Here is a 25,776-nt window from a genome sequence, read left to right on the forward strand (position 1 = left end):
ACCCATACAGCTGCTCCTGTGACAGCAGCCCCCAGTTTTGTGTGTATTAGGAATGCTTCAGCAGATAATCAGTTCTACTGGAGGTGCCAAGGATTGAACCGGCGTGGAGACTTAACTATCCTCTCAACTCTAAGCTCCCCCACCCCCCGGTTAAGGCTGGAGGTGGTGAGGAAAGCTGGCACTGCTACTTCCCAGGCTGCACCCAGCCCCCAGAGCAGTCAGTCAGCTTTCACAAGGACTAATCCATACAAAGACCAGTAATAAAACAAAGCAATGTAAGTGCAGCCTCCAATTCTTATAATAATGCCTAGCTCTTACATAGAGAGACAAGGAGGATGAGGTAATATCTTTTATTGGCCCAAGTAATATATCATCCTGGGACCAACACAACTATACCACCACCGCATAGCTCTTATCTAGCACTTTTCATCAGTAGAGCTCAAAGCACTTTACAAAAGAGGTCAGTATCATTATCCCCATTTTACAGATGAGGAAATTGAGGCAAGTGGCTGGTGAAGTGATTTGCCCAAGGTTGCCTGGCAAACCAGTGGCAGAGCTGGGAACAGAAGCTCCCACCTCCTGAGTCCCAGCACAGTGCTCGAACCTTATAGTTTGATTTACTGGTTATGTTCTATCTACTTAGGCTCTTCTATTGATGCCAATCACCTTTATTATTGTTATTGTTTGTACTGCAGAAGTGATGAAGCCCAAAGTGAGAGTGAGTCTCCATCGTCTTAGGCGCTGTACATACACAGAATAAGAAACTGCCCCACCTCAAAAAGCTTACAATTTATATATAGACAAAGACAGTGTTATTTTACCAGAGCGGGAGCTGAGGCAAAGAAATCTGTGGCAGACCAGGGCATTGAACTCAGATCTGCTAAGACCCAGTCCAGTGCCTCAACACAAAGTCATTCTTCATCTCCTGGAAGTATCAGAGATATTCCCCTGCCACCAGCCCGTGCGAGAGCTTTAGTAAAAAAAAAAAAAAAAGCACAAAGCATGCAGCTAAAAGATATTCACTTACAGTTTATTTTTGCCTGAAATTATTTCACATCTCTTTGTACACAGCTACAGAACAGTAGTAAACCATTGGTAAAAGCAACAGTGCTAAGGAAAAATGTTGGCATATTTTTTCTTTTATTTATTTTATTCTTTTCTTCCCGTGCTGTGTTCTTATACAGGTTTGGGATTTGAGGGAGAAAAAAAAAATACCTGGCATACTAAGTGAGTTAAGACTTAAACCAATTGTTCTCTCTCTCTCTCTTTTTTGTTTGGTAAGAATATTTGGGCAGGGTAATCTATCTAGCAACAAAGTAAAAAAAACAAACCCATAAAATAAAAAGCCTCCCAAACAAACCAGCCCCGCAACAAAAGCCTGGCTTCCATTGAAGATATATATATATATATATTTATATATATTTATATATAAAAAAATTACATTGGTTGTATGTTAAATCTTGAGGTGCTCAAGAATAAAATAACAGTGCTAAACTGAAAGAAAAAAATTTAAAAAAAAAAAACCAAGCAGCTCTGTACAACAAAGGCTCATTATGAAATAAAGTCAACAGCATATTTATAAAAGAAACCACAATTTTTGTTTATCATTTTTTAAGCAATTGGGGGGGCGGCGGGGGACGGAGGGAGAGAGATCTGGAAAGTAGTGGTCACATGTACAGACAGGGTAGAGCTATTAGATCAGCAACAATGTTATTTCTCACTCTCCCAAGAGGAACATGCAAAACAAGGCGTGCATGATGAAAGGAAAGAGGGAAATAAAAAGCTTATGCACGAAATTCCAGGAAAACTTTTCTTTGAAATATTGGACGTAAACAGAAAATGACAGAGGTGACTTGTGAAATTTACCAAGTTTTGTAAATATCTCATTGGTAAAATGACTGACACGTTTCCCTGCCCCCACCCAAACCCCTAACCCTGATATGACTTGAAAAGGCTCAGAGAAAGATTTCAGTCTTTCAGGAATGAAATTTATGTTTTTTATTAATACCTGCGCCTTTCCCTTCACCCCCTCTTTTGAGATATATATATTTTCCCTTCTGACTGCATGATGTCAGAGGCATTTTTAAATCAGAAATGCAGTGGGGCGAGTGTTCTGACACAGAGTGAGATTATAGTACGGTATGCATTACTAACAGGCAATTCCTCAAGGAGGGCTTTAAAAAAAACCAAGACAGCAAACTAGTTAATACAGTACTATATGCAAAAAAAAAAAAAAGAAAAAAAGTAAAAGGATTAACAATTCATAAATAAAAGACAGGTCCCAGACCTGTTATTTGTGAACCATTTTCTTAAATAGGTGCATTATGTAAATCTTATGTACAAAAAATTACTTTGCATAACAATTGCAAGGACACAGGGAGAGGTGCAAATCATGTGGGTTGTTTTTTTTTAATCTTCTCGATGTTTTGCAGGTTGCCTTCCTGGAACAAACACGGTGAAGGAGGAGGAGTTTCTAATGGATGAGCTCCAGCTGAGGGAACCCAATTAAAACCATGAGAAATTGATGTATTCTGTTTTTTTCCTCCACACAGCATAAAACACAAAGGCAAATAAAATCCACAAAAGATGGAGTTTTTCCCACTCTTTAGAATCCTCTTGCTGCTACAAAGTCGTTTTTTTTTCCAATTTAAATTATGTTGATTTTGAAATTACAAAGCCAAAAGAATTAGGCAGGGCCTGGGCATGCTCAGTTCACCCTCCCCCACACACAGCGACTCCTCTATCTCACAACCACAACTGCTAGAAGTGAAGTCCCAGAACTCACTGCTCTACAGGTATTAGCCAAAAGTTGTTTTATTTTCTGGTTTTGTTTTTAAAATCTTTTTCTTCTTGTCAGAAGCTAAAGAGAGAAAGAGAGAGTTCACCAGGCTTCGGTGTAGCGCACATCCACTTCTTTCAGGTTGGGCAATTTAGCCTGGTTTGAAAGGGGAGGGAAAAAAAATCTGAATTACTGATAAGATTGCAGGTTCTCACAAGTTTGCATTGTCAGAACAATATGAGGGTTGATGCAATGAGCGAAACCAAATAGTCACCCCAGAAAGGCCCTGATCCTGTGAACACTTAAGCATGTGCTTAATTTATGCACGAGGAGCCCTATTACCTGTAAAGTTAAGCACATGTGTAACTGCTTGATGGATTGAGGCCTTATTCAAGAAACAATGAGAAACTCATTTTAAAGACGTATGAGACCTGGTTCTGGTCTCAGTTACACCAATATAAATTAGGAGCAACTCTACTGAAGCCAGAGGGATTATACAGATGCAAGATAAGGACCAGACCCTGGTCTTTAGTTCTGGCTATAACTGATGAACACAACCTGCTGTATGTAAAACCTTAAAATGACATTTGTAAAAGCAATCAGCTGACACTACTGTAGTCGCAGAATAAAATACGCAGCATCACACACTTCTCCCTCGGTCTGTCGAATCCTAATTTCCCTCCCCTATCCCCCCCCTACAATTTATTATAAAGATCCCAAACATCGTTAATGACCTTTAGTCTAATTCTGATTTCACTTAAAGTGTAGTTCCATCAACTTCCCTGGGGCTACTCCCAATTTCTATGGATGCAGGTGAGTTCAGACTCAGGCTCTTTGTGTGTCTATGGTCTCTTACTGCAACTGTAGAATTCTCTACAAACAAACAATTAGACTAGCGCCTTTCAGGGTTGTTGATGTTTCTAGGAGTGATTATTACCTCTGCATTAAGGTTTATGTGCACATATATTTTGATAAGAGCTAGTCAGAAGATTACAGACACTGCAAGCAAATCATTTTTCAGTTAGGCAATGACTTCAGTTGTGGGTGTTTATTTATTGTCTGGTTCAACCTGCCTAGTACGTTTGTGGGCATCTGTGTGCACGCAAGTGTGTTGCTGGTGGAGGGGGGTGGACAGGAAATGTCATCATTGCTATAAGGGCTTGGGGACTGAATCCTCCCAAAGACGCATGGGGTGGGGAGGACAGGTTTTTAATCAAAAATATACTCACTTGGAAATGAGAATTCCCAACAGATACAAAACCAAGTGCCTAAGGGAAAGCTGATCTCTCTCTTTGAAAAGTCACCCTCTGTCTGGATTTTTTTCCCCTACTACTTTTACAAGTGTCCCCTCAGATGAATGGAAGTAAAAGGGATCAAAAGGAAAAATGATATGTGTCTGTTATTTCAGCTTGCTTAATTTTGTGCAACTGGCAACACTTCACGCAGGTTTTGCTGTTTGCCCCATAGTATCACTTGCGTGTGTGGGTCTTGCCATGTAGTGTCTGGGCAGCGCAGAACCAAAACAGGAACATGTGACTGTTAAGCCACAGAAACTGTCAGGAGAGCTCAGGGGCTGGTGTGGGACCAGAAATTCTTTTAACTCATTCATTTTAACAGACCATGTTTCGGGAGAGTGTTGTTTCTTTCAGGGCCCAATAGTCAGTGACCGTGACCATGTGTGTACATGACAAGTAAATGACAATTTGCTCAAGCAAGTACTTGATGCAAGTGCAAATGTGTTAACTGCATGTACAAATCAGGTGTTTGGTGGCATGTAATTTTTTACATGCACAATTATGATGCACATGCACATTAAAGTTTGGAAAAGCTAGCCCTGAAAAATCCATATGATAATAGCCCTGTGACCAGGTCTATACATGAATTCTGTCTCCAAAGCAAGAACTAGGAGGTATATTTGCAATGAACCCTCAAAGCAGTTTTTAAATTCAGCTGGTTCCAGGACTTGTCTAGAATTCAAAGCTCAGCCCAGGTTTGTGACCTTTTTGAGTGAACCTGGGAAAATCTAAGATTTTGACACAAAACTCGATGGAACGAGGTGTTCCATTTTGAGTGTCTGAGTTTACAAATCTCCAGAGACATGACTCACTCAAAACCGAAATGAAGAAAAAGTCCGTGTGAAGTCATGAGAAACAGAACCATTCCGCTTCACACAGCCCTTGTCTGAATCCACCCGTGGCTGCTTCCCTACCCCTGCTCCACTCCAGAGCATTACGTCACCCTGTCTATGAAGTTCCAGGAAGAATGCGGACAACAAACTCTGAACATGGCAAATCTTGGTGTGTGAGGCAGTGCACGAGTGGGCTCTGTTTAAAGAGGAGTTCTGCCTTTATAAACATCTATGTAAAAATGGCACCATTTTGCCCAAACAGTCTAATTTTCTGTATGCATTCTGAGTCAGATCTCCTAATTAAATTGATACTCCTTTTAATCCTGGTAGCATCAGAGGGCACACGCAGCTCTGGAAGAGGGAACTAGAATCTATTCTAGCTTGTGCATCATTAATAGACCTGATTAAAAATTCTGCGATAGGAACATTTCATTTCTGATGGCACATAAACCAGAAAGAATTCAGCTTGAGTTTCATATTCCCAGCTTTTTACTTATACATTCAGCAGACTAGATGTGGGTGTCACTGCGAGACAAACACAAAACCTCCCAGTGCTATTTCTGCAGTCGCTTTTCCTCAAAAACCCCACAATTTACACTGCACAATGTGCTTTTCCTGACTTAAACTTCCTGGGCTTGTTACACTCTGTTTAGATGCTCCGCACAGACATCTGAATTTAGGCAATGCCCATCTCTTCTTCTGGAGTTTCCAGATTGTCCATTTCTCTATGACTACAGAACATCTCTTTTTTCAAATAGGTGAAATACAAGGTCTCCCCCAAGGCTGCCCCACCAATCACCAATGAAGAGGACAAAAATATATAAAGATGCCGCCACCAATCCCAACACCAGCGTAAGACTCAGGACACCGCTTCCTTGATACACATTATACTGGCCTAGGCTATCCAAGATCTTAGTATTTTCATGCTGATTCTGTCAGTATTCACAGACTACTGGTTGACTTTTACAAATGGATCTCAAAAACTAAATACCTTGAGATCTTCATAGGTGTCGGCTGAAAGTTTGGTGCTGTTCATATTTAAGCTACACAGGCTTTTCATGGCTAAAAAAAAGAAAAAACATACAGAGAGATATTTACGGGCTGGCTTATCTCTAACCATTTAATAATTCCGGTTTATCTACAGGGCAATGCATATACAAAGAGTGTTTATATAGGCCCAGTTATTAAGAATAAAATATGTAACTTCAAAACTGGGCAATGGCAAGACCAGTGGACCTGAGCATAAGGTAGAGGTGAATTACTATTGGGGGGGGAGGGTCCCATGAGGGACACCAAATCCAGCACCTATTCCTGCAGGCTGGGGAGATTCAGATCCCCGTTTTTGCTACTTGTGCCAATGGAAAGCCAAACCTGGACACCCACTGCCCTCTCTAATCATCGCACAGCACAGAAATCCTTGTCTTTGACACACACGAATTCCCCGAGTGTATTTGGGTGACTTACAGCTCAGTGCCAGCAGCCCAGCATCTGTGACGGGGGTCTCACACAAGTTGAGCACTTGCAGCATGGTGAGGTGTTCAGAGAGAAGCCGCAAACCTGCATCTCCAAACTGCAGGGCACAAGCAAACTCCATTAAAAACAGGTAGAATACTGTTCTGCAAGCAACTTGGCTGGGTATGTGGCATATTCAGGGTGTGATCTGCATAGGAGACTTCAACCCTCCCACCCTCCAAAGATTTATTACAGTCTCGGATGAAGAAGAGAGAAGGGTGAAGGAAGTATTATCCACATTTCACAGATGGGGAACAGAGAAATTAAGACACCTGCTCAATGCCATAAACATGTTTCTAGTAGTTTTACAATTTTAAAACAGATCTCCTGAGTTACAATCTACAAGGCCATTCCTTCGCTGGATTGAATCCTTTGAAAATGTGCCCCTCCAGTCTATGTGAAACAGGCATATGGCAGTCTCAGCCCAGTTCCCAACTGTATCACACCAATTAGCATTAGCTGGCTACTTTGGTGCCAGGAACAATATAGTATTGGTAGGGCAATGGTCATATTGACTCTGATCTCTGCTATTTCCAAATTCTATGTCGCTGCACAAAATATTCAAAATCAAAGGCAAAATGGCTTCAAACCTGGAATCTCACATTTCAACTTAAAAAACAAAAACAAAAAAACACAGAGGATTATTTCACCCCAAAATTTGTGCATTTTTGTGTGTGCAAGAGATCAGACTCTTTGTCCAACAAAAATGAACTCATTTTGAGCAAGAGGCATCTCCAGAATTCACATATCAAAAGTCTGAACATTCTGGTGAGACATTTTGTCCAATTTTGCACCAAAAAAGGGACATCAGTTGTTTGCAAAACTCAGTAGAACAAAATGGCAAAAATGCTCATGTGAAATATTGAGGAGAAAGATTCACAAATTTTTCACAGTCAGATTGGGAATCAATGCACTATTTCTGGTGAGCTCTACCATGAGGGACAAAATCTATTCAATATTGGACCTTGGAGACCAAAAACCAGCATGGAATGTAAAGAAAAATAAAATCTTAAATGCCTTTCTTGTTAAATGTAGGGTAATTTAATCAATTTGGCCTCTTTCTGTTAACAAAATCACCATCAGCTGATTGCAGTTTCCTCACATGTATTCATCATTTGATTTTTCCCCCTCTTCTGTTCTTGTTTTTTAAATGTTGGATTCATCACAATTCACGGATAAGTCACTACAAGTAGCTTGAACATTATCTACAGACTGTGTTGAGATTGGTCAGATAAATAACATGGAATCGTCTCTCTTTCCTAACTGAATGAAAGCAGTAGCATTTCCGAGCAAAACACACTGACATCTATGATCTAAAATTTTGTTTCACAAAGTCAAGACTGGAGCACTTGAATGTTGATAAGCAGCAATCACTAAAGAGGTGTGATGTGACCAAAGAAATTCATTTCAATGTCTGAAAATATTTGCAGAGTTCTGCATTGCAGTTCTTACCCCGAGATGACAATACGCCTTCTAAAATAAGGAAAACATGGTTGACTAAGCCATAAACCAGCATATAAAAATAGCAGGAAGGCAAATGCATTCTAACAAGGCCTCTTCACGCATCAGAACTCACATTCTTCTCACAATGACATAACCTGCAATTTCAGAATTAGTCAGCACTGCTTCTGTCTCAGTCCTTCTGTCTGCAAAACACATACCTGAGTTGACCACAGGTTCAGCTGCTTGAGCGAAGGCAGTTTGATGAGGTGCTCAGCACAGGCACTCGTTACATTGGTGAAGGCCAGGCTGAGGTTTTCCAAATTTCCAAAGGATCCTGAACTTAATAACCGGGCCAGGTCCGCATCCTGAAAGCAAACATCAGTGTGATAAACAGGAGAATACTCAGTCTGCAACCATCTGCGGTAACCTGACTGATATGCTGGCCAGCAAGTGTTGCACAATTGTGCCACACGTTCATAGCGATAAACCAGAACTACTCTGTATGGTTACTTGTTTGGCAAAGAGCTGAACACTTGTGGCAGCACTGCCTCATAAACCCTTGGAAAATGAACCCAGCTGAGTCTAACATTACAACAAAATCTTCTTTGCAAGTGTTATTATGGAAGCTGCGGGATTCATTGTCAGATTACCCACAAGACATGTTATTTACCCAGATCCAAAGTCTATTCCATTTCAAGTTCTAGGCCCCAATTCTGCTCCGCTCAATTAACTGCTTCACTGGCATTAATCAAAGTGTACGTCATTGTAGTCAACTGTAACGGTGATTGTCTGTTTCAAACTTTCAAATGTAAAGTCCAGAATCAGACATTCTGAAGTCTGCTTAAGTTTTCTGTAAAATCCTGCCCTCAAATCCACACACCAGATTCTACTGTAAATTCCAAATCTACGCATGGATACGACTCTGACAATCTGAGTTGCACTTGTAGTGGCACTAAAAACTACTGCACAGACCTAAAAGCGCAAGTTTCCCTTTACTTGTGGAATCCCCAATGGAACGGCTGTCCTTTAGACTGGCAAAACTACTGGGGCCAATCTCTCCCTGTGCACCCTGTGACAACGGTACATCAGTATGTCTAAAAAAGGAACAAAGCCTATTTTTTCTATTAACAAGACTAACTTACTGTGGATTTGGATGGCAGTGTTAACCGTGTGGGACCACCTTTCCTTTGCTGTAACAGAGAACATACTTAGGTTATACAGGCCATTGTCCACATTTCAGATCTCAACCACAGTATAGCAAGTTTTTAGTCAGAACATGCCCTGCCTCAGTTCCTAAGCTTCTTGCCAGTTCACCCATCAGCTTGCCTTGTTCTTCTAGGTGGACTGAAATTATTCTCAAAGTATGCAGCAGCAATGGAACAAAGATAGGTTTGTTGCTGCTGAAGCGAGTTCCATGTTCGAGCACTTAATGCTTTTTGGTGCAATGCTCTGCCTGGGTTCAACCTGGCAATATGAGGTTAGCCTCATTGATGAAATAACCCTGTGAAGCGGGGATAAGATGTAGGAACAGGGTAGGATTCTGCTGCTGGTCAGAGCATTCCTTGTATTTTAGTAAATCATTGTCAATCTGTGCACATTCTTTCTTTGGACAGAGTGGAGAAAGAGACACACAGACAAACAGAGTGTGTAAAAAGAGAGAGAATGTTTGGAAGGATCAAGAGGAATCACTGCAAAATGGACAAAATTCATTTTGAATTTGTAACTCTTTTGTTTAAAACCCGGAAACTCAAACATGAGGAACTTGTTTACAAGCTTTAATGCTGCTTGAACTCATCAGACCATTTGATTTAGGCCTCAGGTCCATCACTTGGGAACTGAACAAAGTACTAAAGCTGCATCCCAAAGATGATGATGTGAAGTTCTAAGCACTTCAAAATGCCAGGCTGTGCTGCAACTCAAATGCCACCTGTGTGTAATAAGGTAGCAGGATGTGACAATATGACGTACAGTCCGATGTCACCATTGTTCTTTACGCTGATTGGAGACAGGTTATTGAATCTCATACAGGAGCATAATATGTGCTCAAACTCACAGAGAAATCTCACACTAGGGATACATGTACAGTGAAATCCTCTGATTACAGTTCCCACTCTGCTGCTCCAGGGAACTTCACACCCTGGTTGTCTTTCCTTTGTACCTCCATTTCTGGAGAGTCCAGGCTGCTATGTACTGTGGCAATATCATATGCAGGGCGACATACCAGTTCTTTTAATTCCCTCTGCCTGTCGCACAGCTGTTCATACATTCTCTTTCCCACGTCCGTGCTCTCCAGGGTCGAGATGATCTGGAGCTGCGTGTCATTGTTGTCGATGATGTTGTATTCCAGCATCAAACACAGAATCTAGCAGGAGAAGAAAAAAAGATCACTCACTGGGAGCTTTGCTGTTCATTTCCGATGAATATCTTGATTGTGGTGAGTATCCTGGGATAGACACAAACTACAGGGTGAAATTCTACAGTCTGCATTATTATGCAGGAGGTCAGCCTAGGTGATCTTAATGACCCCTTCTGGCCTTAAAATCTACAAATCCTAATTTACTGATGGTAAAGAATGGCTTTTGGTCTCTGAACACTTGACCTATCCACCCTGCCCTCTACGTCTGTCCTCTTCAGTCATTCAATATCACATGGCAATTAAAAAACGTAGCTTCTCTCTCCTGATCATTTTTGACTGGATTTCCTCTTTTTACCAAAATCTATTTTAAAATGTAAAATTCAAGCATCAGAAGAACTCAGGCAACACAGTATTCAACTTCAGTCAGCAAATCCCCCATTATTGAAGGGATTAATAATAAATGATAACAATACCTAAAGGCTCTTCTAGAGCATTTTTCACCAATCGCTCTCAAAGTGCTTTTACGAATAGGTCAGTATCATTATGTCCCATATTAGAAATGGGGAAACTGAGGCATAGATCAGTGAAGAGACTTGCCCAAGGGCACCTAGTAGGGCACTGGCAGAGCAGGTCTGCTGAGTCCCAGTCAGCGCTCTATCCACTAAGCAACACGGCCACTTCTTAATATAGATACTATTAAAATTACCTGAAATAAATGAAATAAGCTAGTGAAGAACTAAAACTCCTTCTCCCTATTTAATCATCCCATATTTCCCTTTGAACCAAAACATGAAGCTACATTTCCAAAGGAGCCTCCTATAAAAGGCACCCACAAAAATGACATGGCACACCTATTAGTGTAAGACCAATATGCCACTCCATGTACTAAAAGTGCACGTTGGTGCAAACAAATGACAATTTCCAATGCACTTTTTACCTGGATCCTAATTTTGCAGGTGCAGTTTAAAATACTCTTTCTGAAAGTGTGACCCCATAAAATATATGCTTAGCTATGAGAAATACAGGTTTCTTAACATTTGATGGAGCCTACAGATGGCGTTTGACGTATAAAAGTTATGCAGGGCATCTGAATGTCTTTAAAAGCTTCCGTCCTGTCCTGCACTACGTCCTGCACTCCCCCTTCCATACACTGCTGAACTAGACATCAGCCTCATTTCTTGATTCAAAAGCACACAACATCATGGAACCTCTGACTGACTACAGTGAACATCCTTCCGAATGTATCTACAGCCACTTTTCATGTATCTCATGCTCATAATTGTGGCAAAACAATACTTCACAGCAGCCACATAATCAAAAGAACAGAACATCCCTCACTATTTGTTTGATTTTACTACACAATAGTTTTAAAGTTGGCCTAATGCTTCTATAATCTCAGTAGGGCTTGTTTTGGAAGAGGCAGTTAAGGATTCTGATACGATTTATTGCCCACAAAATATATCTGAGTGGTTACTCTAGGAATTACCTCCACCATGGTCTGATTGCCCCTCAGAGCCAGGAGCATGCAGGGTCCAAGTTTGTTTTCAGCCAGCGAAAGCAGGAATTTTTTGGTCTTATAACAAGACCCCATTAAAATATGAACCTGTTTAGAAGAGAAGAGAGGCAGAGATTAGAGAAGTAACGTGGATGTCCCTAAAACAGTCAAAGAGCCACATCCCATCTACCGCAAGGGAAATGGTAGCAGTCAGCACTGTGACAAAGAGCTTGCGATATTTCAATAGCTTCATTGCAAAGGCGGCCATCTTTGCATTCCTGAATGATCCCTTGATTGCTCGTTGATTTCAATGGGACTAATTCACTGAGAAAGGTGCTACCCAGCATGAGTCGTGGAAGCACATTCTGGCCCTTAGTGAATATAGGATTAATGAAGGAGCTGAACTGATAGTACAGGAAAAGTCCTCCAATTACCCAAGGACAGGTGGGCAGTGGCAGTGGAGTCTTCCCCACAGAGCCCTGATCTGGAGGGACAGGAGAGTAGCCCAAATGCAGCTTTCATGCTCATTTGTAGCTCAGTTTCTCTTCTGGGATGGCCAATAAGGAAGCCGGGTGAAGTACTGGGGTGGTATTGGCAATCAACCCATTTCATAAGGGCCACTGGATCACTGCTGATGGCTTTTGGTTCGTGCTGCTGACCTAGTTGGATGAGAGCCTCTGAGCGAGGCGAGTAAGTCTTTCTGACAAGGGGCACCACCACCTGTTCCCTGGAACAAGAGGTGAGCCTATCAGAGTGGCTGCTTGGAAAGCTGGGGTGTGCATGTGTGAGGAGAATGCCTTGGGAAGGCAGGGTTCCCACACAGAGGTCACAGGAGTCAGCTGAGTCAGAAGCTGGGAAACTTCCACTTCCTTTCCCATTCATGAGACATTGGTTTTGCTTTCTCTTTCACACATTTTTCCCCCTTGAACATAAGACTTCACTGAGCCCCTCTTCCTTCTTCTCTGCTGAGTCATTCCACCAGCTCACAGACTCCATATTCTACGGCCAATCCTGGAGCAGTGACATCACAACATACGCAGAGATAGTTTTATGCCAGGAATGCAAAGTCACTTGCAAAATTCAGTCAAGAACCTGGACTCCTCTCACAGAAGAGAATGAGAAAGACCTTATTCTAATTCCAAGACGTCTGGAATGGAGAGTGGGGGAGTCCCGGACTTCTCGCTCACCATGGCACTGCACATAGAATGCTATTCAGAAATCATGCATTAGCTTCCTCGCAGAACAGTGTGAGACCTTTTACAGCTTCTCCTGGGCCAAGCTGACACTGGGCACAGCATGCAGTGAGAGTTGCATCTCTCTGGAACTAACAGCATGGCTATTCCGCAGCAGATAGACCATTTCGACAGTGGCCACATACATTGCATAAGACAGAAGGAAAATTTGGATGTGTTTGTGCATGCAAAGAATACTATGCAACAGATGGAGGACAAATGGGGTTTGAGGTATGATTTCTATACAGACTCCATATAGGGTATGGCCACAGAAGCTCATGGCCTTAGAGGAGATCCATATTATAAGCTTTGCCCCGGGCCTCATGAAGTTCCTCAGTGCTACCGCGATACTGGACTCTGCTAGAGAACAGCTGAAACCTCATGGAAAACACTGACAATTATTCTACAGCAGAAGCCATTCTGCACACAGAGTAGATCATATACTACTGTATCTTTTTTCATGTCTCATTTTATTGTCAGCGAGGACTCTCCATTAACAAAGGATCATTGTTTCCTAAGCGTTGATTTGCTGCTGCTGTCTGTAAGCGAGGTGCTCTCATAGCCAAAAGGGTCTAATTTTCAGGCAAGTGTCCCTATTAATATTTTTTTTAAGATCAGGAAAAAAAAATACTAAAATGCTAAGGTTCAAGTCAGAACAGGATTTTTTTTCAAGCTTTACAGTTAGTCATCCATAGCTCTTTATAAATATTTATCAATATCCTTGTAAAGAGCCCAGGCTATGCCATAGCGCTATGGGCGAGGAGCATCATGCTTTCTCATGCTACCTTGGGCTTGTCAATGCCATGCAGTCACAAAGCTCCCTCAAGAGCAATGATTCAGTTTTAACAAAGACTAGGATTAGGACCGGCAAGGACGGAACGCAGAAGAGAAGAAGCTACACTGTGACTAGGATCTGGTTCACAATTTGCTGATCAGCTTGAGTTTCAGTGACTGTACAGATGGGCATGTAGGTACTTACATCACCCAAGAGGATCCTTTTCAAAAATGCCTATGGGACTTAAGCTCCTCAGTTAGTGACAGATCACGGTCGGATCCGAGTGTCTCACAAACATTAACACAGGTCTCCTCACAACAGGAAACGGGGAAGGACTATCTTCCCACTTTACCTTACACATTAGGCACAGAGGGACGTAAAAGGCTCACATGGGAAGTCTGTGGCAGAGCCAGGAAATGAACTCAGATCTCCTGTGTCCATTACCATGATTTCTAACAGTAACAATAACTGGCAGAGCAATGCTGATGTTCTCCAGTTACATCCCCAAGAAGAAAACAGAATATGAAAACATATAGACGGAGAGGAGACACTAGACAGAAATGTTAAAATGTGTGTGCTCCATTGGTTCCAATGTTTCGGTTTTGTTGAAAATCCACAGTAACCTACAATCCTCAGACCGAAGGGGTGGATATTATGAACAAAATCCCTTCAGGTGACTGTATTTTACTGACAATCAGATCATTAATGGTGATCACCACCCAATGGGAGTTTTGGGGGTGGGGGTGATACCAATAAAATAAATGGGTCAAATTTTCAAAAATGAGAATGCAAATTCAGTTATTTGCATGTGCAAGCACATCCGTCCGTCTGTCTGTTATTGTGCTAGTGCCCGTCTCTGCCATACAAATGCTCAGTCGGCATGTGCAAACGTGTGGATGCCACTCTTGCACTGTGTGAGACAGCATCTACTTCTAAAAATGGAGCTCCTAACTTCCTTTTAAAAAACACCCGCTTCTGTTTGTTTTAAGGCTGTGTTGAGGGAGCTTAATTAATGATCTATAAACACTACATGTATGGCTTTCTTCTTAACATACAAGCCAAATTGCCATTGTAAGGGAGAACAATGGATTACAACTGGTCATATGAAGGTTTGGATATACTGGTTAAACAGTGATGATTCACAGTGTAATAATTTCGCAAGACAGGGACAAAGTAAACAAAGCTACTTATCACCAGCTACATATTGGCTAAAGACTACTAAGAAATTACTAAACTCACGTTATTGCAGACACGTACCATACTGGCAAATAGTTCTCCATCGTCATCACAGGCCACTCCCCCAGGACTGTATAGCTGGAACCAGCCATCTTTGCCAGCCCGCACACTCAGCAAACAGGAGTGGACCTGCCAGATAAAGCAAAGACACTTGGAAGGTTAGGGTTAATCCCAATATTCTCAGCACGTCCAGCATGTCACCTAGCATCCCCAGAGCAGCCACTCCACAAAGCAAGGGGGATGTCTCTTTTGGTGTTAATATTATTATTTACAGAGCTGCAGGCAATTCATGATTTTTGCATCACTCAACAGAATCAACACTTTAACAAGGAGTGGAACTCTATCAATGCTGGCTGAACAGCTCTTTTCATTTCCTTCACACAGAGCTCAAAACAGCATTAATCTAGAGCAGCTCCACTAGAAAATAAAAGGCTTAAACGCCTGAGCTCCCTTCACCACGTGTGTCTTCATTTCTGGTGTGAGCCAAATACCAACCGTGGCAGATTGTGGCTTGCTCATTTGACTTATGAAATTTTGTTCTTCCTGCTGCTATGAAACCTCACCAGGTGCAAGGGGTGAAAGCCAGGAAAGAGATAGCAGCAGAGACAGAAAAGGCAGAAACTGAGCAGAAGAACTGGCCCAAACAACTGACACTCATTAGTCCAAATGAGGCTCCGCACATGCCACTGCCATTGTAGCTTCTATTATATCTAGCTCCATGGTCTTTCAGAGGAGTCCTCCCGCTTCTTGGACTCTGATGCATTACAGCAAGCAGTCCCACTTGTGACTTTCTCATTTGAATGGGCATAGCTTTATTTCAGGTTTTAGGTGAGGGGGAGGTGAAGCTAATTAGCTTGCATTTGGGTACATAATAATCTTGGGCCAAATTCATCAGTGGTGTAATCCTATAGAAGTCAATGGAGTTACCCCAGAGTGGCGAGTTTGACTTAGAGAGTCTAAAAAAAACCCCGACTGCCAAAAATTCTCGGCACGGACAACAATTCAGGTTCAGCTTGCTCCTGGCCTGTAGTTCTGTGGTAGCTCTTTTTCACTGCATGCTGATATAGAAGATTAATGGTGAGGAGAGGCCCTGTCTGAATCAGCTGCAGCTGACTATGTTAAACAAGTTACATATGTGGCTGTGAAGCAGTCAGCCTTCATGACGCAAGAGCTATGCACTGATTCCAGGAATACCCTCCTTTGCTCATGAGAACAAAGTCACTGACACCCAACGAAACTGAAATGCAGCTAAACAAAAACTTCTTGTTTTGTAAATCACAGGATCCAGAGCTTGCTGCTCCCCTGTTTTCAACAGATGAGGAAGAGCCTGAGGGAGCATGCAGCAAATAGGAGAATAATTCTTGCTGGTTGCACTTTACTGCAAAGCAATGACATCATCAACTAATTTCTGCCACAGAGGATGGAGGACATGTTTATATACAAGGCAAGAAGCCATTCATAATACTGCAGCCTATATCCTGAATGCATTTCGGCTCTCTAGGTGAATCAAGGGCAGCAGACTGAGAACTACACAGTGCTCTGGCACTTGTACTGCTTCATGCAGGAACGTTTGACAAGTGCACTCACAATCCCTTTGATTACTACTCTGCTTAAACTGGAAAAAGAGACTCACTTCTTGTCTTGGGTCTTCCGCAAATCTCTGAATCACATATTTCAGCTCCCTAAAAAAAAAGGATGAAAGCCAACAGTTGATTGGTTGTAGAATTCACACAGGCGTCACATTTCTTGTGGCTTACACTTTAAATTTATATATTTGCAGTTTAGAAAGAAATAAATGGAACAGCGTTCACAAGACGTAGGTGGTCTAAAAGTGATAGTGCCTATTTAAACGAGGCTTGGAAAGCTTTCGATGATGCACAGTGACAAACTGTTTTGTAAATTCTATCAGTATCAAATGTCTTTAGTCCATGGACTTTTGCTGCTGCAGTAAATTACAAAATATACCACATAACTTTATTACTAACAGAACATACGCTCAGATCATCACAGACAAAAATATTGGAGACAGGACGCCTATCGACCCACCCTTGCTAGTGCTGACTTGTTCATGGTATCACAGAAAGGCATTTTAAAGAAAAACACTTACTTTGTAAATTTCTCATGTGCAAGAGCCCTGCAATTAAAACAGAAAGATCTGAGAATTTGATTTATTTATTTATTTTTGCAATTCTTACCAACACATTCCCTAAACATGCAAAGCAACTGCAGCCCACATGACATAAAAGGGACAATATTGCAGACATAGACTGAGATAGAAAACTCCCTTCATTTAACAGTTACGAAAAACTAATAGCACAAGGACAAAATCCAGTCGTTTTTACCCAGTCTTTATTTAGACAAAATTCCCATTAAACTTAAATGGAGGTTCATGTCAGCAGAAAGACTAAAGGGCTTCATGATTTGGCCACTGAACCTAGATTTGTAAATAGAATTTTGTCTCCCTTAAAGACCCAGGTGCGTTCTTCAATTGCACTGCAAGACTTGGTCACAACTAATTAGTGTCGTACATCATTAAAGCAATTGTTGGTCACTTTGTAAAGTGCACTGTATCATGGTACTGAGTTATACTCCCCCTCGGGGAACCCCAAGAAGACTGACTTAGGGAAATGATGCCACTGTTTCATATTTCCCAAGCCATCCTATAGCCCAGGTAGCATGATGCAGAGGAGTTGGACCTTGCTACTTCAAGGCATTGGGTCACTGGGGGACATGATAAGCTAGCAAATTGTACAATTATAGGCTGTAATGTTCACCCTTGGAGAGTTACATTTTATAAACACTAGTGCTCATTAATAGGTTTCCGAGGGAACTTGGCTGCTCCTTAGGTGGCAGGGCAGATTCTTCTTTCTATCAAAACACCACAATACAGACAATTAAAGACCTGATCACATGGATGAAACGTCCTTGGATAGTAAGTCATGTGCTTCCTCCTCCTCCATTACAACTCCCCTCCCCAGTGTATCAAATTGCTCATTCCTCTCCATGACTGTCTTGGAAAAAAGGGGAGAGGGACACAGGGCCAGGAAAAATTCATGCTTCTCTTTTTCTGTGGCCACATGGCACAAGTTCTCCAGTGCAACAAGGTTTAACAGACTGTAGAGATTGTACCATAAAACAACCACACCAACAGGGATCTCAACAAACAATCTGGTGCTGTGAACTTACTCCTTGGGAAATGGGATAGGTTGAAGCAAGCTGGCCAGAGCTGGTCTCCAGTCATCATAGTCCGACCTAGGAGAGGAACATGGTTATTAGCACCAAGATGTTTTAATACAGACTGTCAGCAGTTGGTTCAATGAGTCACAAGTCATTTACTGTAAGCAGCAGCAACTTCTCTGATTTACTGAAGCACTCTAATGATCTAGGGTGACATTTTCCCTTTTCATTTTCAGCATGTTCTCCAGCATGGCATAATAAATCACATATTTACAATGAAATGCTGAGACTTGACCTCCAGAGTCCTCCTCCATGTCACCGTAAAGACGTCAGTTGTTTACGAGACCTTCTAGCATTTAATTGCTAGGTAATATTTTCATCTAACTTTGAACTGCAGTCACCAAGCTGTTATTATTTACATCTCCACTGTGAACTTTTATCAGATTTCTTTTTTTTTTTTAAATGGTGGAAGGTGTGGGAGGAGCCAGATTACAAAGCTGCCTTCACATTTGCCCTGCAAGTACCAAGCGCGATTTTATGGCTTGGTTCATAAAGGAATTACATAGAGTTAATTTGAGATTTCTGTGAACTTCACTTGGTGCGCGCTCACAACTCATTAGATCATTTTTCCTTCCGTCTCCTTGAGGCAGCCGCTCCATTATACGACAAAATGGCATGCAATCAATGGAATAACAGGGTAAACCCTCTGCTCCAGAGAGGAAAGTACGCCCAAAGAAAAAGAAATTAAAACACTCGGCACACGGGAAAGATGCCATTCAAATCAGACAAAGACCAAGGGATGATTTAGATCATGAAAGGGAAAAAGACAGCATTGTCATTTTGCAAAGACATTAGTTTTTGCACAGATACATTTTGTTTTGAAAATACTTCAGCAGTGTTGTATGTGTGTCTGGAGAGAGGGAAGGCTTAGCAAAAGAGGGTAGAGGACAAGAGATCTATTTAAGTTGATCTCACACAACAAAAGAGAAAGAATTCATAAGTGGAAATATCTCTCCTCTGTAAAACATTAGTAGGATGTATCCTGCTACTTGATTCATTTTATTTTCATCTTCAATGTCTGTAGACATAGTTGACCTTATCTGAGGTGCCTTCCAAAAGGAGGATATTCACGTGAACAAGGCTAGAGGGAATGATCGGCTTCAAGCGCAAGTGTCCTTCGCTGGAAAATCAATTCCCTCAATCTGCCCACCAGGTGGGAACTGCTCGAATGGATGGGTCAATAGGGAGAAGCACGGAAGGTATGTTTTGGATGAATAATACTTCACACTCTTTCATCAAAGGATCTCAAACAACAATTAGTTAATTAGGCCACACAGCATGCTGTGCAAAGAGTATTACTACAACCATTGTATAACCATTTACAGATGAGTCAAATGAAGCAAAGAGAATGTAAATGATTTGACAAGTCTGTGGCAGAACTGGGACTAGAACCCAAGAGTCCTATGCCCAGTTCTCTGTCCTAAATACTAACACTCTCACTTATTATTAGTGAGAAGTCCAGGAGCTCCTGGCCGAAACATAGGCTGACCGCAAGCTAAGCTCTTAATATGAGACAAACACTATGGAAGATCTAAAAAAGACAGCGTAGGAGAGATTTTAGCTCTTCCCAGCACTGTTGCCTTTTAGACTGGTTTTAAAAGCTAGGAGAGTAGGGACTCCAGCTTCACTTCAAACTTGGCACAAGATTATGATGTCTCTTTAGAGATGAACAAAGCGTAATGTTCTCGGATGTTCATCGTGTACTGAGAGCACTAAGATCACACTCCGTTAACAGGCAATAAACACAGGAACCCACCCAGCAGTTATTAAAAACAAGAAGTTCTGTCCCAGAGAGAAGAAAATATAGACAAGAGCTGTGTCCACAGGGCCTAGCAGCCTTCCCTAGTGGAGCCAAGTCAACCCATCACATATAAAACAGATTTCCCACAATCTTTCAGATACGCAGTTTAACATGCAGTAAAATCCAGTCCACTAAACATCAAAGATGCAAAGAAAATCTGCATGCATGAATATAGGATTATTAACAACAATGGAAGGAGCTGATGAAATTCCAACGTGAGACAATCAAAATGATCAAATTAACATGGGAGGTAAATATAGCCAAGTGTATTATGACTCCAGCTCACTGGAAAACATGGCACTCTTTTCTGCTATGGCATCCAGTTCTTTAGAGCAACAAACACCACAACCCTTTGGGAATCTGAAGGCATAGAAAACATACATGAGTGATCCAAGAGCCCTGTGAGCTAGGATAGTCCCATATCCTAGTGGTCTCTCTTTCACCCTACCATGTAGAAGACCTGGGTTTGATTCCCACTTCAGGCACATTTCCATCATATGACATGTGTAACTCAGTGAGGAAACATGATAATGAAAGGCATTTTTGGTTCCGGTACTCCAGAGAACAGCCTGCTTTTTCATGATCATATAATCAGGTAACATATTTACATTCTGAGGCGCTCCTCCTAGCAGGCAAAGGGTCTCAAATATTGCAGCCAACATAGAGTTTAGGGACATGATTTAGAGATTTCTCCCCCTCTCCTCCCCAAACGCCCTTGTCAAGAAACAGTAAAAGAAATTGGTGTAAGGTGGCAGCATGACTCAGTTTTCTCCAGGACTTCAAACAAACAACAGTTGAGAATCTTGGCTATGTCCTCTAATAAATCCAACTTGTTTATTGCCCCCTTGTTATCTTCAGTACTTGAGGCACAAAGCAAATCTCATGTCCAGGTATGGTGCTCTGCAACAGAAAGCCTCAGGTCTCTGCCAGTGATTCTAAAAGGCACAGGCCTGATCTTGCCCTCTGTCACGCTGGTGTAAATCAGGAGCAACCACTGAAGTCAGGGAAGTTACACTGGTATACAACCAGCGTGAGACCAGAATCAAGCCCACTGCAGCTACAGTGCTCTTTGGGCTTTCATTCACAGTTTCTTCCTTAAAACACACAGCACTTTTGTGGACTGTGAGCACAGCTCTCAGCACTGCCAGTTTTACTGACACTAGGCAAGAATGGCACTGAGGCAGCTCCATTATGTGCTTCAGAGGAGCAGGTCCCAAAGAAGGAATTATTTAGAGGAGCAGGTTTGGTTTTCCATCATCTCCATGTAGGAGTAAATACCTTCCATTGTAATAGCAGCTGGGGATGGGCCTGCTTGGAAGCATGACTGGTGATAATGCAAGAAAAAACACTCTGCACCAACACAGACCCTTTCATTAGAGTATCTCCAGGCCCTTTAACAAACAAATATTAATTAAACCTCACAACAGGCCTGCGAGATATTATCCTTATTCTACAGATGAGTAAACTTAGGCACAAAAAGGTTAAGCAAAATACATCCAGGCAGTAGCAGAGGCAGGAATTAATCTTGGGAGTCCTGTGCTCTAAACACTAGACCTCTGTACAAGACTGACAAAGCCAAATACCTACTGGGCACTGTTTATTCACCGTTTGCAATTCATACTCAATCTGCAGCTACGTTTTGAAAATTGTCACTGGACCTATGACTTGCTCCCAAATAACTTGAGATTAAATACGGTAGAACCTCAGAGTAACGAAATGACCGGTCAACCGCACACCTCACTGGGAACCAGAAATATGCAATCAGGCAGCAGCAGAGGTTCTACTATACATATACTGTTGATGTTTAGATGCAGTGCAACCAATTAGAAAAGTAATCCTTTAAACCAGGAGACAGACGATTGCCAAAAGACTGGGCTAAGAAATTCAAGGCTTCTTCAATACACATTTGAGTTAAGCACCTAAAGATCTTTCCCAACATAAGCTTAAAAGCGTAAACCTACTTTGAGGTTTAATACGTGAAGTCGCTGTGACATCTCAGGTTAGGATTTTCACAGTGTAAAACTTTTCTTGTGCAATCTGGAGAGTTGTGATTATTAATAATATGCACTAATCAATTTTTTTGGCTGATCTTCAAAGGAAATTGAGAGGAGGAAAAAAAGCAGCTTATTAAAGGGGAAGAGAGAGAGTGAGACATTGCAGACAGAGTCATGCAGAAATCTGTGACTCTCTCTGTTAAAGCTGGGATATTATCTACTTCAAGCAGCACGTGTCATTAGTGGAGGAAGGTCTATGAGGAACATTAGTAATAAACCGGATTCCATTTTAAACACTAGGAAAAAAGCAAACTACCTTAAGTGAACTATTTAGATTTTGGACACAGAAGTGTAATCTGAACATGAAATACAGGTAACCTCTTGTCATGTATCTAATCTCCCTTTCTAGTCACTCTTGCGAATTGGTTGTATCAGCCAAATCATGACTACGGAATCATGAAATAACAACTGCAGAAAAATAACAAGAATAAAACTAAAATTTATTAGCAGCCTCCAGGAGTGTCTCATTCTCCTCACACCAACTCCCTCTTCAAACACATTCTCACTCTCTACAGATAACCTCAGGTTACTGCACTCACAAGGCTGATTTTTTTCTTTTGGTCCCTGTAAAGCTCTGAAGCCCGGCCGGGCAAGTCAGGGGTGTTTAAAACAGGAAAAAGGAAGGGAGTTGGAGTATCTCTGGTTGAATGTTAACAACCACTGCAATGAGTCAGACAAAGAGGCTACAGCAGGGGAGGGTTAGTGCACAAAGACACAGAAGGCATAATGAAAAGTGCCTATGACAAAATTTCCCATGTAGTTGTTCAATGGTTGCTGAACTGAAAGCTCCGACTTACTAATCACAACCCTTTAATCCCATGGAGGGCCTCTGCGAGAAAGAAGCCCCAGTGCAGCCATTATTCAGGATTTCAGCTTAAAATCTCAAATCACGCAAAAATGAATGTCAGGATTGTGTGTTACTGAGGCGTGCAGCCATCTGCAGAGTCCATGGAAAGCTAGGGGCAGACTGGGTATCAGGGTGATAAATACGTGAAGGCTGTCAGAGCGAGCACTTGCCATTGCAAACAATGTTAACGTACCCAGAAAACCGTCTCACTGTCAGTCCAGAATGTTAGCCACCAACAGTAATTAAATCTCTGCCTAAACTGCCTTTGCCTTAGGGCCATCACAATCATCTGCCTGCAGACATAATACATTTTCCTTTCCCGGTATCGCCTTTCACCAAAATGAAAATCTGCTCACATGTCATACGCAGCGCAAACAATTCAAAACATATTAGCAGCCCAGGGCAACCCTGATAAACATGACATCAGAGAATCTGCTTGGGATATTCAGAGTACGGTGCTGACCTATTGGGGAATGCAGAGGAGGCTGGGGAAGCTGCAGTGGATGTGTGCAATCAGAGAACCTGGAGTTAGAGGCAGTGTGGATCCAGATTTGGACCAGCACTTCAGGGCTGAAATCATTTTTACTGGGCACTCACTTGGGTCAGTAGGAAAATGCTGCTGCCATTGTCTGAAAAAGGAGCCGGAAGTCTCTTATGCTCGGCATTATTGTTTTAAAGGCAAATGTAGTGCTGCTGGATCGACAGCTCTGGAGAGTGAAGTCCTCTAATGTTCCCATCAGATACAAAGCTCAAATAGCAGCAGTGTAAGTTTCTCCAGGCATCTCTGCCATTGGACTTAACTCTGTCCTGTGCTTACCTACATGCATAGCTCAAGTCGAAAGATATTTAGGGCTCTTTTAAGTTTCAAAAGCACCAAGCACATTGTGGACAGCAGTGGAAACAAATAATAATAAAGAGGAAAGATGGTCATGAGAAAATGTACAAGCACCGTGGCTGCTGCCTCTCCTAGAGGCTTCTGCTCTTGCAGCTGGTTTAGCAGGTCTTTTCACTTATATATTAGCCTGGTTGACAATAGTAGATGTCTCCAGACATGAACTGGAGAACACTTTTTTTTTCATAACATAAAATTGCTTATATACCCTAAAGGTAGGAGAACTCCCACATAATCTGAAGACTAAGCAATCCCAGAGACCCCTGCACACATGTGAAGCCTGCAACTGGTGCCCCAGTGAGTTAGGTTGCAGGCAGCCTTTCCTCTGCTGTGGATGTACAGACCTCAATACGTGAGCTTAATCAGCCAGCTGAAGTGGAGATACAGCCAAATCTGTCAGCAGATGTTTCCCTCCTTACAATTTTGCAACTGGGAGACGACCTTGCTGACATTACGCTGGAAATTTGCTCCATGTGGAAGAAAATTTTTACTGTATGGGAAACTCTTCAGTGTACAGGAATTATCATCACTTAAACCAGGCACTGGACAATGGCAGGCAGCTCTCGGATGCTCTAATTGAATATTCTCAACTGTAAATTTTCTACCAATTTACCGTAGATTTAAAGTAAAAAATTAAGACTATTTGTCTTTCAAAAAAGGGGGAGGTGGGTTGGCTGGTACTGACGATATCATCAGGGTCCAGGATCTGTGGGAGTCTATTTGACACTGAGTTTGAGCCATCACTATGGGGACAAAAAGAATACTGTATTCCAGGTGAGAATGCAGCTTCTTTAAAATCTGCCCTAACTATTGCTCAGCTGCCAATACCTGTCAAACAATTAGTATAGGTTTTTCTTTTGTATGATGATGATGATGGTGTTTTGTTACTCTGGTGGATTTAAAAAAAAACAACAAAAAACAGAGTTATATATATTTGGATCATCAAACATTCCTGGTTCTATCACAGTCATCCCAATGTGGATGACAAAACTGAACTTGGTTAGAGATGAATTTTGTCAAACAGGTGCTCAAGCTTCTGTGTTGCAAAAGTCTGAGTCATTCTAGAGCAGAGGTCGGCAACCTTTCAGAAGTGGTGGGCCGAGTCTTCATTTATTCACTCTAATTTAAGGTTTCGTGTACCAGTCATACATTTTAACGTTTTTAGAAGGTCTCTTTCTATAAGTCTATAATATATAATTAAACTATTGTTGTATGTAAAGTAAATAAGTTTTTTAAAATGTTTAAGAAGCTTCATTTAAAATTAAATTAAAATGCAGAGCCCCCCGGACCAGTGGCCAGGACCCAAGTAGTGAGTGTGCCACTGAAAATCAGCTCACGTGCCACCTTCGGCACACGTGACATAGGTTGCCTACCCCTGTTCTAGAGGTTACTGAATAACTTTACATTTTAATAGCTCAAAGGTTCTTTGATTCAAAAGTGCCAAGTTGCCAGGAAACAGAAGAAAAGGAAATGTCCTCTACTGAAGATATTGTTAATGATTCTTATTTGTGAGACTTTGAATAATTAGCCTAAATAGATTACTCCCTGACGCCCTAAGTTAATTATACAGTAATTAAATAAATAATGAAATGTTATTGCATGTAGAACTTCCTAGTTCAGGATGGGTTTGAAAAAACACCCAGAATGACAGAAGGACATTAACAGGCAACTCTGTTAGTAGTCTCAGTAGAGAGGAGGGCTTGAATGGGAATAGAAGGGCATTGGAACTATATTAAAAGTGGTGCCTTTTTTGTCGGGATCAGGACATACCGGCAAGGCGGGCAGAGGAAACTTGCACTGGTTTTCCTGTACCCATTGGTCATGTGCTGTACCCATTTTGTGGACTAGGGTCTCCAGGGTGGCCAATTCAGCAGCACACATGTGAGCATGCACACCCCCACGCACTCCCCCCCCCACACACACACCAGCAGTAATGGCTCCCCATCCCCACTGTTTCAGTTGAGGAGTTTGTTGAAAATACCTGTCGCT

At 41.8% G+C, this 25,776-nt stretch overlaps 1 protein-coding gene across 3 annotated transcripts in view; it reads right to left on the reverse strand.

Moving 5' to 3' along the window:
• Positions 1–1,009: 1,009 nt before the first annotated feature.
• CMIP (c-Maf inducing protein) overlaps positions 1,010–25,776 on the reverse strand; it is a 183,406-nt gene continuing 158,639 nt past the window's right edge. For 2 of the 3 annotated variants that reach the window (XM_050923007.1, XM_050923009.1), the window contains 11 exons: positions 18,143–18,208; positions 17,064–17,090; positions 16,590–16,638; positions 14,960–15,085; positions 11,705–11,821; positions 10,084–10,224; positions 9,005–9,052; positions 8,081–8,227; positions 6,372–6,477; positions 5,899–5,969; positions 1,010–2,935 (listed from right to left, as the gene is read on the reverse strand). In XM_050923007.1, coding sequence (XP_050778964.1) covers positions 2,882–2,935; positions 5,899–5,969; positions 6,372–6,477; positions 8,081–8,227; positions 9,005–9,052; positions 10,084–10,224; positions 11,705–11,821; positions 14,960–15,085; positions 16,590–16,638; positions 17,064–17,090; positions 18,143–18,208 — 952 coding nt within the window. In that variant the 3' untranslated portion in view covers positions 1,010–2,881. The remainder of the gene's footprint in view (positions 2,936–5,898; positions 5,970–6,371; positions 6,478–8,080; positions 8,228–9,004; positions 9,053–10,083; positions 10,225–11,704; positions 11,822–14,959; positions 15,086–16,589; positions 16,639–17,063; positions 17,091–18,142; positions 18,209–25,776) is intronic. The other variant, XM_050923008.1, reaches the window with a different exon arrangement.

The sequence above is a fragment of the Gopherus flavomarginatus genome, chromosome 14 (assembly GCF_025201925.1).
Source record: "Gopherus flavomarginatus isolate rGopFla2 chromosome 14, rGopFla2.mat.asm, whole genome shotgun sequence".
In the NCBI taxonomy this organism is placed as follows: Eukaryota; Metazoa; Chordata; order Testudines; family Testudinidae; genus Gopherus; species Gopherus flavomarginatus.